The sequence below is a fragment of the Aulonocara stuartgranti genome, assembly GCF_965226115.1.
Source record: "Aulonocara stuartgranti genome assembly, chromosome: 20".
NCBI lineage: Eukaryota > Metazoa > Chordata > Actinopteri > Cichliformes > Cichlidae > Aulonocara > Aulonocara stuartgranti.
Genome location: NC_138956.1, coordinates 23,379,839 through 23,393,933, shown reverse-complemented (window position 1 = coordinate 23,393,933; position 14,095 = coordinate 23,379,839). Strand labels below are relative to the sequence as shown.

The 14,095-nt window shown below is 40.0% G+C and overlaps 1 protein-coding gene across 4 annotated transcripts in view; it reads right to left on the bottom strand.

Annotated features, from left to right (window-relative positions):
- Positions 1-7: 7 nt before the first annotated feature.
- The window catches only part of LOC309697353 (uncharacterized protein), a 31,153-nt gene continuing 17,065 nt past the window's right edge, over positions 8-14,095 (bottom strand). For all 4 annotated transcript variants that reach the window (XM_082519212.1, XM_082519214.1, XM_082519215.1 and 1 more), the window contains 10 exons: positions 9,857-10,391; positions 9,279-9,438; positions 9,075-9,191; positions 8,832-8,936; positions 8,516-8,672; positions 7,793-8,405; positions 7,540-7,693; positions 7,341-7,430; positions 7,041-7,236; positions 8-6,891 (listed from right to left, as the gene is read on the bottom strand). In XM_082519212.1, coding sequence (XP_082375338.1) covers positions 833-6,891; positions 7,041-7,236; positions 7,341-7,430; positions 7,540-7,693; positions 7,793-8,405; positions 8,516-8,672; positions 8,832-8,936; positions 9,075-9,191; positions 9,279-9,438; positions 9,857-10,391 — 8,186 coding nt within the window. In that variant the 3' untranslated portion in view covers positions 8-832. The remainder of the gene's footprint in view (positions 6,892-7,040; positions 7,237-7,340; positions 7,431-7,539; positions 7,694-7,792; positions 8,406-8,515; positions 8,673-8,831; positions 8,937-9,074; positions 9,192-9,278; positions 9,439-9,856; positions 10,392-14,095) is intronic.

Sequence of the window (14,095 nt, the reverse complement as noted above, 5' to 3'; positions counted from 1 at the left end):
CTTCATATAAAGTGTGTTACTTTATTGACTTCTTGCATTCTAAAAGAAATGGAACGGGTCATTTTTAACCAACAGAACTACATAAAAGAAGATGAGAGCTACCATATTGACAGTCTGGCTATTAAAAAAAACAAACACAGAAAAAAAACTGTACATTTTCTGTACAAAACATTTATGACTTTGTCAATCTACAAATACAAATAAAGTTAAATTTACAACTGAAAATTATATTTAGCAGGACTTTTACTAATAATCAAAAAAAACAATAATAAAAGCATCTACTTTGAAAACAGAAAAACTACAACACAATAAACTTAAATGGTAATCTCTGAGCACTTTTCTATCAAGTTACAAAGTTGGATTTTTTGCATGGCTTTGCCTGTATGTCATATTAAAATTTAACAAGCACATGGGTAGTCAGTCTCAGTGAGAAAAGAAATACATTCATTGGGCATTATGATAAGGTATTTCTGTCAAGTCTAACAATGCTAAGCAATTTTAGATGTCTGATTCTTCAGCTTTAGGTCCTTAAAGGTCTGCATGTTTTTCCCAGTGACTAATCTGGCTCACCATTGCTTTAATTTCCAACACTGATAATAGAGGTTAATTGTTTGTTTGTTTTTAATTCTGAAACCCATTATTATTTTTTCATTCAAATTGACCTTATCCTTTGTTTCTTCTTCCCTTATGATTGGACCTTCAGGTGTGCTATTTTCTTTCTTCTTTCTTACAAGCAGGTTTTACCCATTCTTTACATGTTATCAATTTACCTACATCTACTCCGCTCTGTCTGTTGGAAATGTGTTTTAGTTTCATGCCAAAATCCAAGCAATCATATTTTGGGGAAACGTATGAGACCTTCTTTTGGAGTGGGAAGTAAGGCACCTCTGTGTCTTTGAGGTCTTATGGCTTGCTGATTTTGTGGGTTTTCAAAACCAGGGAATGGTTTTCCTCCGCTATTTGGACCTGGGCCACGGGGCCTATTAAACTGTGCCAAATGTTGATCTCCAGGATGTTGGAATCTTGCAATGGGACGAGGACCTCTTCGTTCATTAATGGGTGTATGACCTCTCTGCCTGGGATCTCTCCCCCTTATATTTGGGCCCCTACTAACATAACCTGCCCCCCTTATATCTGACACCTGCATGTCATTATTTGGATCTGGCTCAGACCTAGTGTTGTCACCCCACCTACCAGGTCCATTTCTAAAATCTGAACGCTGAGGTGATGGCCCCCTGCTGTCTGTTTTATTGGGCCCCAAACTTCTCATTTTTGGACCTCTACTTTCCCTTCTGAAATCAAATCCTTGTCTACCTGGTTCAGGATTTTCAGGTTCTACATTATGCCTTTCAGATCTTAGATCACCACTATCTGAAAATCTCCCATCACACCTTGGAGCTTCAATGCTTAGATTTCTGTTTGCAGGTCCTGGGGGTCCTAGATCTCGACCTGCTGGAGGTCTTCTATCAGGGCCTTCCATCTCAAATTGCCTCCTGTTTAGACATGAATTCATCAGGCCTGGACCTCCTCTGAGAGCCCCACGCCCTTTAATGTTTGGCCCTCTCATTTTTCCCCTGACATTTGGCAGCCTCCAGTCATTTCCCATATCTGGATGATTGTGCATATGTGATCCTGGCCCTGCTTTTCTGTCTTGTCCTCTATTGTCTAGATCTCTTTCTCCTGTAAAGAATTCCCCAGCACCCTCTCTATCAAGCTCTGTCCAATCATTTCCATGACCTCCCCTACTTGGCCCTGGGCATACCATATCTGGATTTTCTTCAACAGGCCCTGCACTTCTGCAGCCAGGAGCATTCCAGTTATGTCTACGACCCCTTACAGGTCCTTGAAATAACATACTGGGTCTATTCTGCATGGGACCTGGTCCACTACTTTCAGGGCCTCTCCATTCACTAAATAGGCCTTGATTAATATCTTCTTGGTCCTGTTCATCTTGACCCTCTTGGATAGGTCCAAATCCTCTACTAGCATATGTTTCCCAGTCATCCACTGAGCATTCTCTGTCTTGTCCTAAGAATTCTATATTGGTCCTTCTTTCATCTAACCTTTGTTCCTCTGTGTCTGGCCCTCTCCTCTCAGGAGCAGAACCCCAGAAGCCGGGCCCTGGTCTTCTAATGTTTTTCCTCATAGGCCTTCGACCTCTAAAGCTCTGGCCCAATCTATCAGGTTCTGGGGCATGGTAATCTGGGTTTTCTTGAATAGGTTCACACGCTACCCAGTCATCCCTTCCCCCATGTCTTGGATCTTCAGTATTTGAACTTTCATGTTTGTAGCCTGGAACTCTTAAATCAGGGCCATCTGATTTTCTCCAACCTGGTCTTGAGCCCTCCATATCTGGATATCTTTTTTCACTGTAGTCTGGACCTACTAGAGCTATTCTGTCAGGCCCAGGATCCACATCAGAACCTGGCCTTTCCACCCGCTGTGCACCAAATTCTGGACCCCTCCTATGAGGCCCTGGAATCTCCATATTTTGATACCCAACTTCTTTTCCACGACCCCTGAAATGTGGTCCACCTCGTCCTCTGTTGTGAGGCCCTAGATCTCCCACACCTGGACCAATTCTTTCAGGCCCAGCAACACCAATATGTGAACCTCTCCTGTCAGGACCCTGTCCACTTGTGTTTATTTCTCCAGGTCCTCTCCTTTCAGGTTCTTGGCTATGCATAGGAAAACTTGGTATTTCATTTATTGGCCCACTAAAATCTGGACCTTGTGAAACTCTGCCAGGCCCCATAGCAAGACCTCTACAATCAGACCCTAGCCTGCTGATATCAGGACCTCCAGGTCCTCTTCTCTCGGGCCCAGAACCTTCTATAGGTCCTGGTCCCCTGAACCCAGGACCTCCAGGTCGTCTATTCTCATGTCCAGGACCTTCGATAGACATACTTTCCCTCTCATGCCCTGGTCCTTTAAATTCTGGACACCCAGCCCCTCTCCTATTAGTCCCAGGATCCTCCATGGAATCTCTCCTTTCAATTCCTGGACCTCTACTATCAGACCCTGGACCAGCCATATCCAGACCCATCCTTTCACCCCAGGTTCCCCTGAAATCTGGACCGCCAGGACCCCTGATGTCATGTACTTTTTGCTCCATATGTGGACCTTTTTTCTCAGGTCCTAATCCTCTAAAATGTGGACCCACAGGACCTCTTTTGTCAGGTCCAGCAACCTCCATGGCTACACTTCTTCTTTTAGGTTCTGGTCCCACAAAATCTGAAGCCCCTGGTATTCCTAAGTCAGGTCCTTGATTGTCTATAATGGGGTCTATCCTTTCAAGTCCTTCTTCCATGAGGTGTGAGTCCTCTGGTCCTCCACTATTAAGCTTTGGATACTGCATGTTTGGACCTCTCATTTCAGCCCCTGGTTGTCCGAATTCTGGGCCTCCACTCCCTCCCGTGTAAGGTCCCTGGCTTTCCATGTTTGAACCTCTTCTATCAGACAAATGGACACTCCATTCATCTTGTACCAATGGTGCTTCCCTGACTGAATCTGACCCTCTCCAATGATCTCTTATGTCTGATCCTGGGCCATTCCAATCTGGAGCACTTATATGTTTATTTTGATTCTCCTTATCCCTTAGTCCTTGACCTCTCCAATCTGAATTCAACATGTTTGAATTAACTGCATCTGCATGACTGCCACCAAGCTTGCCAAAATCTGCATTTGTGCCATGTGGCTGAAGAGTACTTTTACGGGGGCACCTTTCTTCAAAAGCCATACTGCCATCATGTCTTGTCTTTGGAGGTCTTCCTAAGCCCATAAACAATGGACCTGACTCCCTCATCCCACTACTTACATCAGATCTAAAAATCTGACCTTCATCTTTATCTTTTTGTCCTCTACCACCTCCACTACTATCTGGAGCCATAGCTTCTACCTGTGGACCCCCAAATGACTGCTTTGTTCCCATTTTTTTCACATCTTTCCTGATATCTATGTTTTCTGGCTCTGATCTATGTTCATTTGTCTTTGGACACTGTAAACCTTCCTGCACACAACTAACATTTTGGTTTCTCTCATTAACTTCAAACAGCCCGCTCATATCTGTATTTAGATGATACACAGCTGATAAAGAATCCCTTGGACCTGGACCAACATTACCAGGTGCAGATCTGTCAGACAAAGGGCCCTTCATGATGTTAACTTGTCTTTTGCGCTGGAGGCTTGCCTCTCCCATATACAAATTTGTAACAGTAGGTACAATATTTTGTGTAACATCAGGACTTGGGCATTTTATTTCTGGATTTACACCAGAAATAAAAGGCACACCAGCATTATTACTATCTAGTGCTTCACTTCTCATTTCTGAATCTCTCAAGGCTGGCCATGAACCAGTTATTACAGTATTTTGATGTTGAATACCTTGTTCTCTCATTCCTAAGATTGTACTTGGATTTGAATATCCTCCCTCTTGACCCTTTGTTTCTGAATGCTTGAAGCAAGGATTGTCTGCTAGTGTCTCATTATGTGTCTCTGTCAGACCTTGTCCCTTGGCACCAAAAGCTTTCAGATTCAATGCTCTAAAATCCATGCTTTTAATATTTGAGATCACATCTCCAACAGACACCATTGCTTGACCACAAATTGGCAAACAATTATTTTCAAAGACTCTAATATCTTCCCTTGAATCGCTGACTTCATCAGTTCTAACAGAGTCATTCTTTTCTATGCTGCTAGGTTTCACAAACTGTGGTTCTGGATCTGGGCTTTGGGGAGAATCTCGAATAGGTGGATCAATTTCTCTAAGAGGAATTGTACTGTCAAGTTTGCTGTGAAACAAATTGTCCTGTTTATAGAGTTTATTTTGCTGTGTCATATCATGGTCACTCAGTGAAATCTTTTGAAGCTCCTGAAATTTTGGTGGTTCGGAAATCTCAAGCTTCACATTACATAGAGGTTCGTGTGAGTGTTTTTCAGAGCTCTCAACATGATTACACTCTGATTTTTGTCCATCTGGATCACTTTTGATTGTAACATGTGATATGTTACTCTCTTCAAATTGTCCAGCAGAGTCTAGAGAACTGCATGGAACACTTGCATGTTTTGATTTCTCAGGGACCTGAGGCAAGGGTCCTCTGTTCAGTTTTGGTGAAACTGACACAGATTCTGTTTTTCTAGAAGAAGATGGGGATCTTCTACGCCCAAGAGAATGCCGGCGTGTGGTATGATCTTTGCGATGGCGTCCCTGCCGTTCAGATGGATCTCTAACTCTGTGTCTTGACCTGTCTCTTTCACTCTTTCTGTGTCTATCCTTTTCTCTGCGTCTTCGGGACCGAGAACGAGAACGATGCTGTGAATGTCTTGAAGGACTTCTGTGGCGGTCCCTTTCCCGATGACTCCGCTTTTTTGGTGATGACCTTCGTTTTCTACTGTGGTATGAATTTGGAGACATACCCTTGTGAGAGCCACCATACCTTGCTCTAGACACAGAGTCCATAGTTGTTACAGTTCCCCCCTTAAAAACATCATCTTGAATTTCATTGAAAAGTGATTCATCCTCAGGATCATAAGCTACATCAGAATCTTCAATCTCTCCAGCAGATGAATATTTGTCAGATTCCACACCTTTCTGTGTTTCATCTTGCTTTGCAACACCATCTGTATCATTTCCTAAATTTTTGACAGGTGTTGCGTCTTCTACTTTCACAGCTTGTGAATCCAAATTTGAATTGTCCACAGTCTCTGTAAGGGGGGTAGCCTTGTCTGTTGTTTCTGAAGATTTTGACTCTGTTTTTATAATACCTTTCTGCAGAGAGGACAGTTGGTTAAGCGGCAAAGATTTTTGTGGGGGAGACATAAGTGAATCCGAAACAGAAAAGTGAGCCATGAACATTCCCACAGCCTCTCTCTGCTGACGTAGTGCTTCCTCCTGCTCTTTTAACTGCCGTTTTTGCTCTTCAATTTGTTTATTGAGTTCCTCAAGCATCCTCTGTTGTTCACTTAGTGTTGCAGCTGAGACAACCACTGTGCCCGTAGGGAGTTGTGGCATGACTGCAACTGGAGCAGAAGTTTGTGCTGGGGAAGAAGTGGAAACCGTCACTGGGCATGATGGAGAATCAAATGTTTGAGTTGTAACAGGGGGCTTTGCTACAGGAGTATTACTTTGAATATATTCAAAGATAGTGTCGTCCTCTGGATCATAGGCCACATCATCTTCCACAAAGCTTGATAATGCTGGGGCATCAGCTTTAATTTTTTCTGTGGTCTGTGGAGCAACGGTTGCATATCCCATTGCTGGATCATATTCTTCCTCTGGGTCATATGGTCGGTCAAAGTCATTTTCATCTTCAATCTCCTTGGCTTTGGTTTTGTGTCCATACTGTTGGACAATTGGATCCACCACTGATCCAGAAAGCACTGGGTTCTTCTTAACAGTTACTGTTGTTTTTGTAGAACGTCCATCAGAGACAGTGGAGTCAGCCTGATTACTACGAAACAAGGTACTCAAGATTGTCTGTAGTGGTGTCTTATCACTGGATGCAATAATGGGATTTTTATCAGAGCTGCTGTTAAAGGTGGACTGTGTTGCAGCAATAGTGGCTGAGGTAGAAACAGAAGGGGCCGCTTTAACAGAAGTTAATAGAGATGGTATGGTGACTGAGCCAGAGGAGGAAGAGTCTGTTGGTGACCCAGGGCATGATGGTGAACCAGGAGGGGTGGTACTAGCAGGAGTCTCTGGATCATAGGGTTGGAATATCTCCAATTTGTCAGAACCGTAAAGGACTGGTGGTTTTGGGATCCACATAGGGTCCTTGGACATATGAACTTTGGGTCTTTTGTCTTCCATTTCCTGTGGCAAACTTCCTGGACGTTTGACCTTCTGGACGATTGCTAGACCAAGAAGAAGATTGGGGCGGTTTCTTTCAAGTCCTGGAAAAAAATTAGATAACACATTAGAAAACACACTAAGTCTAACAACTCTCTGGTATGGTTTTGGTATGAACCCTCACATATTCAAACATATAAAACAGAAAAATGTCAATTATTTATGAATAGGCAGCAGTCAAAGCATTTCACACCTGGTCCTTCAAGAGGTTGTAGCATAGATGGGATTGGTTCCTTTGCACTGAGTGGGACAAGGTATACATCTTTGATGGAACGGCTGCTATTGGCGACCACACCGAAACGACCTCTGCTGCTGAAATAGGAAAAAAGGGAGACATAGGCGACCTCCTCTTCCTCTGTTGCAGGGTGAAACCGGATCACACATAACTCCTAACAAATACAAAGCAAACAAAAGTGCATGTAAAATACTGATGTAGCCTCAACATTATTATATGTGGTAAGATGCAAAAAGAAATACAGTATATTCTGCTTGCCTTTGTAACTGAGGTCTTTAGTTTTGCAACGTAGTCCCACACTGTTTGAGGCATGATTCGTCCTCCAATTTGTATAGTGTCAGGTAGATCCTATACAAACCACAAAAATAAATGCTTTTTATATCTCCACCCAGTGACAATTATAAATCCTTTTGATATAGCCAGTAAAAAATGTAATTAATATCATGCATTACAATACCGCTTTAAGATTTTCAGGAGATCCTGACACCAGATATCCCTTGGTGACAAACTTGGCTACAGTGAGCATGTTTAGAAAACCCTTCCACAGTATTTCCTGCTTTGCCAGGAACTGAGTTGTCTCACCATCAGCTGGAGATTCAGAGATCACGGTTCTGAAACAGAAACCACAACAATCACATGTACACAATGCCCAGCTTCTGGACAAATTTAAAACAAAAAGCAAAAAAACATTGGCTTGGAGTTCTTTATACCTCGAGCGTGGTCCATAAAGTCTGGGATCAGCAGTGGAAGATGGCTTCATTAAGATGGATTTAGGTACTGTTTTGGTTGGTGGTAGTGATGATGCTACGTTCGATGCAATGTTTTCTTTAACAAGAGCATAAGGAGCTGCCCGTTTATGAGTTGTGTTACTGGAACCAAAGGTGCTACTAGACGAAGCTGAGAACCTGTTTGCAGTGCGGGGATCACGACGCTGTGTAATGGTTACCGTGGAAACAGGTGGAACCAAAACTGGTATATATGGTCTTTTTGGTGCAGTAGCTTTAGAGGTATCTGGAGTTGGGGATGCAGGGGACTCTATGGTAGGAGAAGCAGGAGATTCTAAAGTGGGGGAGGCTGGAGAATCCATTACAGGAGAAGCAGGTGATTCCACTATAGTCAGTGCAGCAGAATCAATATTGAAATGGGATGAAGGGTCCAATAGGTTGGATGCTGGAGAATCCATGTCAGGAGAGTCAGGTGGTGCCAGAAGTGGGGAGTCACCCCCTGCAGACTTTCTCCAAGATGGTTCGTGCTTATCTCTGGATACAGATAGCTTGGATTTTTTCTTTGCAGGTTCCTCCTCTTCCATAGGTTGCATTTGGCCTTTAGGAAGGAACGACAAACTACTTTTAAAAATCTGAATTTAACAGCTAATCAGCAGACAATGATGTCTAGTAGTTTTTACATTTATTCTCATCGTTTTTTAAATTTACCTGTGCATATCTTGCATTTTAAGTCAAATAGATGAGTTTTGTGCTCTGATGTTGTGTCTTTTAGCATGCAGGCAAGAACATCTGGCACTGCATTGGCCAGGCTTGTTTGGCTTGCCCTGGGCTTGACTGCAGGAGCAGGAAGACTTCTCTTCTGTTCCTGTAAAGCAACATATACCAACACAAGAACACAAAAAAACAATTCTTAGTCGATGTTGATGTAACGCGTCATGAAAAAAAATATGATGTAAAAGACACAGCATAATCACCATAAAAACTGTGTATCCAACTGTTTAATTTAAATAAGATAGGTACGTACCATGCTATCAGGTTTTCTGTCAGATTTTGCAGGATTCAAACTGGGTAAATCAACCTTAACTGCTTCAGGCTTGGGCAAACTTATTTTAGCAGCTGTATCCTTAACCTAGAAAGACATAAGCAACCATTTAAGATAATCACTTATGACAAAAGCATTGGCTGATCTTTATCGGGCCTGATATCAAGTAGAAGCATACAATACAATTTTATTTCACTGATATGGTTTATGACTAATACTATTTACCACTGTTGTTTCTTTCACACTTGGCTCAGGTGCCTTGGTAGCCTGCATATCCTTCTGGCTCATCCTAACTAGTCTGAAAGGATTGATATCGCCATGTACCACACAGTATAACAAGCCCTAGAAGACATAAAGAAGTAGATTGTCAATTTGATTTATATTTATATGTACATAAACTAAAATTGGTGTTAACAAATTTCAACATACCTTGTTTCTTGGGTCTTTTAGGTTGAACATTATAGTTCTGTACTTGTTCATGTATTTGCTGTCTGTGTTGCGAAATATGTCAAACATCTCCATCTCAATGCTTGCAACAAGCTTTGCAGCTTCGCTCTCAGACATCTCCAAATCCTCACATTCACACACCCTTAGCAAATGGAAAAAGAAAAACAGTTAGTCCAGAAATATGCTGTTTTTCAAGACTGAGAGACATTTACTGAAAAAATTTAAAGCTTAGTTTGAGAAAACTGTTAAATTGTCTAGGACACTTATTTTCACTGTGTTGGTAATGCTACTTAATAACCAGTCACCGAGATGAGAATGATTCTGAATTGTGGAAGGCAAATAAAACAAATGTTGGTTCCCTCAGCGCAGTTCATTACTGCATGCTCAAGTGTCATTTTTAAAAAACAAAAAGATACTATACTTACATTTTTTTCTACTAGACCTATTATTATATGTTTTTAATAATCTCATGTTACATTTACTCCCCCAAAAAAGCAGAATATGTGCAATAAAAAAACCTAAGGCTGTGACTTTCATTTAATCAGTGATATAGTTCTCACCTTTTGAACAGGATGCTGGTGAGAGAGCGCTGGATACTCTGTCTGACCTGGTTATTGGGTTGAGAGGGCCTGGAGGAGGGTGCACTGGGTGCGGGTGGCACCGGCAGATTTCGGGTTTCATTCAGGGGTGTGGGGGCTGAAGACAGCTTCTGGCATGATGCTGAGACTAATGTGTGGCTTGATGGAGACTGAGATCCAGACTGCTTCTTTGGTATAACATATGTGGTCTTCGTTATCATAAGAGCCCCAGTCTCATGATGTCTGCGCGCTGAAGTGGTTGGGGACGATGTGGCTGGAGTCGGGCTAGATTTTTCTGGGGCGGGTGTTATTAGGGGATCTGATTCTGATGACTGATGCTTTGGCAAGTCACTGTTTACAGTTTCCTTTGCTCCTTCTTCACAGTGGCTTTGTGGCTGGGCTGCTTCAGTGGTAGGTTTAGAAAGGAGACTTGCATCTAGTGAAGGGTCTTCTGGAGATTGTGCTGAAGGAGATACAGCTTCCTTCTCAGCCTCTACCTGTTCACTGTCCTTATTAGCTGTTGGGAAAAAAAAGCACAAGAGGCCATTCTGTAAATATGAAGAAATCTCTCAGAACAGTCTATCAAATAAATCTAACTGTGATAAGAACCAACATGGCACACTAGATAAACAAGTAAGTGGCATCTTTTAAAAAAAAAAAAAAAAAAAATCACAATTTCTTACTGCAAATCCATGAATAAAAACTGGTCTTGCACCCCATTAACTGCTCAGATACTAAACAGTAAATATAAAGATTTACAAGTTCTGTATCAGATTCAGAGTCCCATCTATAAGATTCGGATTCAAATTGCCAGATGTGTGAATAAACTTGTAGTTTATACGGCCAGATAATAATAGGTTAGGTGATTTAAAAAAATTCCTTTTGGTGATTTTATGACTGTAAAATTAGAAGAGGCAAAAACTGAATTACAGGCACAGAGACTCACAAGTACAGGCTCATGAACATTTAACATAAACCTGCTGTTTAAAAAAACACAAACTTTATTGTATAATACATCAAATGCTTCCCTACAATGATATTAAGGAAATTTATAGCACTTCTTAATTTGTTTTTTTGTTTTTTTTAGATTAACCAATTCAGCCTGGTTAAACATACTCTAAATGATAACAAGGTAAAATGTTGTACTTTGGAGCTACAATGATTAATCCAAGAGCAAAAGTTTAGGCATTTTAAATTTGCATGTACAGCTACACTTAATATTTGCTTTTCAGCATCATTAGCACTGCCTGGCTTTACTCTCCTCACTGTTTGCAGTGAGAAGTCTTGCATTTATCTTAATTTATTTGTTTATTTTTTAGTTTTGCATTAAAAAACAACAACAAACTGAGCTAAAGTTCAAACAACTCTGAATACACTGAGTTTTATGTGTTTAATTTTTGGTTAATCAAATATCAAACCTTAGTAAAATGTGTTTTTATATGCTATTGTTGGGGCAATCACCCATTTTATTTATTTATTTATTTTTTGTAGATGCTGAGTTCACAATAAAGCCCAGTATAGGCGGATATTTGAAATCTATTGTGGAGAAGTCTTTGTTTGCTCATTGCTCCATGAATACTTTCATTCTGGCATATAACTATATTACTCTGTCTATCCAGAGTAATGCTAGCAAGTGAACTGTATATGTGCAGTTATTGTTTTCCGGTTCCACTCAGTGGAAGAAAAAGAAAAAGATCCTTTTTTGTATACATCTATATTCCATGTACATTTTGTATGACTTCAGTACTATGTGTTTGGTAACTCTTGTACAAAAAAAAGGACAGACTTTCCAAAACCTCTGCACTCCTGGGGTGTATTTGTTTTCCTCTCAAAGGCTTTTTAAAATTTATCAGCAATTATTGTTTACTGTGGAATGCTGAGGCATTAAAAAAGCGTGTTGAGTCTCATGAACACACTTCACATTTATCACTATGAATGAGAATTAACCACACAGGCATAGTTCTGTGATTCCAAACTACTGAAAAATAGACCCAATGTATCATTTATATTTAGATTACAAATTTCACATGCACACAAAATGTTTGATAAATGTGCTTTAGAGTTCTGCTATAAGGAGGAAAATCATAATCTACTGACTTCCTGTGCCTGACATAATAACACAAGTTCTTCCAAATAAAATTTCATAAGAAAAACTAACATCAGATCTTCATAAATCACACTGCCTCCTACTGTGTATTGGACTTGCTGTGTAAATAGCTGTCTGTGCATAAGACACATACAAATAGCTCTGATATATTAGTGCAGAGCCACTGGGATAATAAGCAAAAACATTACAATATAAAGCCAGTTGTATTGATGAGGATGTTTCCAAAAGGACGTTAATAATCCAGCCCAAAACCTGAACTTGGTATTGATATAAAGTTAATTGTTGCTATTTATGAATTACAGCTGAATGAAATGACAACATTTTATGTTAGCTCAACCAAAGACAACCAACAATAAAGGCTTGTGTGTAAACCTGTATAATCAAAGTGCCCCTGAGGACAGGTAATGTGACTATTACAGGTTATTCTAAATAGTTAATCCCATATTTAACCATGCTAATAATTTTTAAAAATGATTGATAATGATTTTACTATATTTATTATACTTTTACATATTTAACTTCAGTTTTATTGTGAGAGTAAATTATTTTTGTTCAACAGCTAAAACACCAAAAAAAAGAAAATATATGCAATTTGTATTGCATATATAAATTGATAAACTGCACAAGTGCAATAAAACATCCCAGCTTTGCATACTACTCTGTTAGGCAAAACTTTTTAAATTGCTATTTATAAACACAGCTTTTGAACCCTAACACAAATAATGCGTGCATTTTTCAGCCTTTCCACTTATAAAACTGATGAATTTTATGCATAACATATAATACACTGGTCCCATTTGGAATATCAGACAAATACCATCCAACCTCTGCAAGACCACACAAAGTCCTGTTGACGTTGTATGGTGTGGTTTGGAAGTCTTAATGTTCACATGTGGAAGTGTTTGAGTATTTATTGTGGGATTAGGACGGATGGCACAGTGTAGCCTCAGCTTAGCAAGAATGGGAAAGATGAGCTTTTTTAGGTCAGTGTATGGCATGACCATTATTATGAAGCAGGAGGCTTAAATCAATGCAATGTGAAGGAAATCAAGGAGACTTTGTATGAGTAATGTAGGCTCTTAACCTTGGATTATAAGGTGCCTTGAGGTGACTTATTGTGAGTTTGCACTACATCAATAAAAATTAAATGAACAGAAAAAGTGAACTTCCAGAAATGATGAACATTATGGTTAGAAAACCCAAATTGCTAAAAGAAAGAGGAAACAATGACACATCTTCAGAGAGACAGGAAGCACCGTAGATTGTAAAAAGAATTTGGAAAAGCAAGAAAATAAAAGATCAGGGATTTAGTGCGTCATCTGCAGAGATTTTACTGCTTTCTTTTGTCCACTGTCAAGCAGAAAGGCTTAAGACAAAATGAACAATATAAAAAAATAAGGATAGAGCAAAGGAACAAACATGCAAGTGAGTCACTTCTATGAGCTAAATCATGAAGAATCTTTATTTGTGTGATTAGGCTACTGTGTATGTGAGTCAAAGTGAGAAAGAAACAAGCATTTGCCACAGTGAGTAGGTGCAAAGTTATGATGCAAATCTTTTTCAGTTGTTCAGAACACATATCTATGAAACTCCTTATTTATTGACTAAAATTAAGAATGTCGTCACTTTAGGTATTTGTGCTGAAGTTTCAATAAATGTTCAGCAAGGGAGTTTTTCAGTCACAAACTTTGGTCTTCTGAAGGTACATTTCTGCTTTAATCCTGTTCTCATCCTTTGCATAATTTCCACTGTCCCATACCGTCAGACATCATTATAATGAAAATGAACACAAACACCAACCGATTAACACCTTGACATTCAGGATCCTCATGAGGACTTAAGGCAAAGGTTCCATCTACTATTTCTTTGATTAACCTAACCACTATCAGATGAGGTGTCTTCATAGTGTCCTACTATTAGTGAAAAAACAAGAGTGGGCCAGGTGTCAACAACTGATATTTGCTGCAGACTTCAGTAAAAACAGCTTTACTTTTCCCTGCTCACTATACGTGTTAATTGTAAATATTGCTTTTGTTGTTTTTCTGGTGTATTTACTGACAGATGTACTAAATCTGTCAGGAAATCAGTTATTGCACTGTGAAAAACACAGAGCG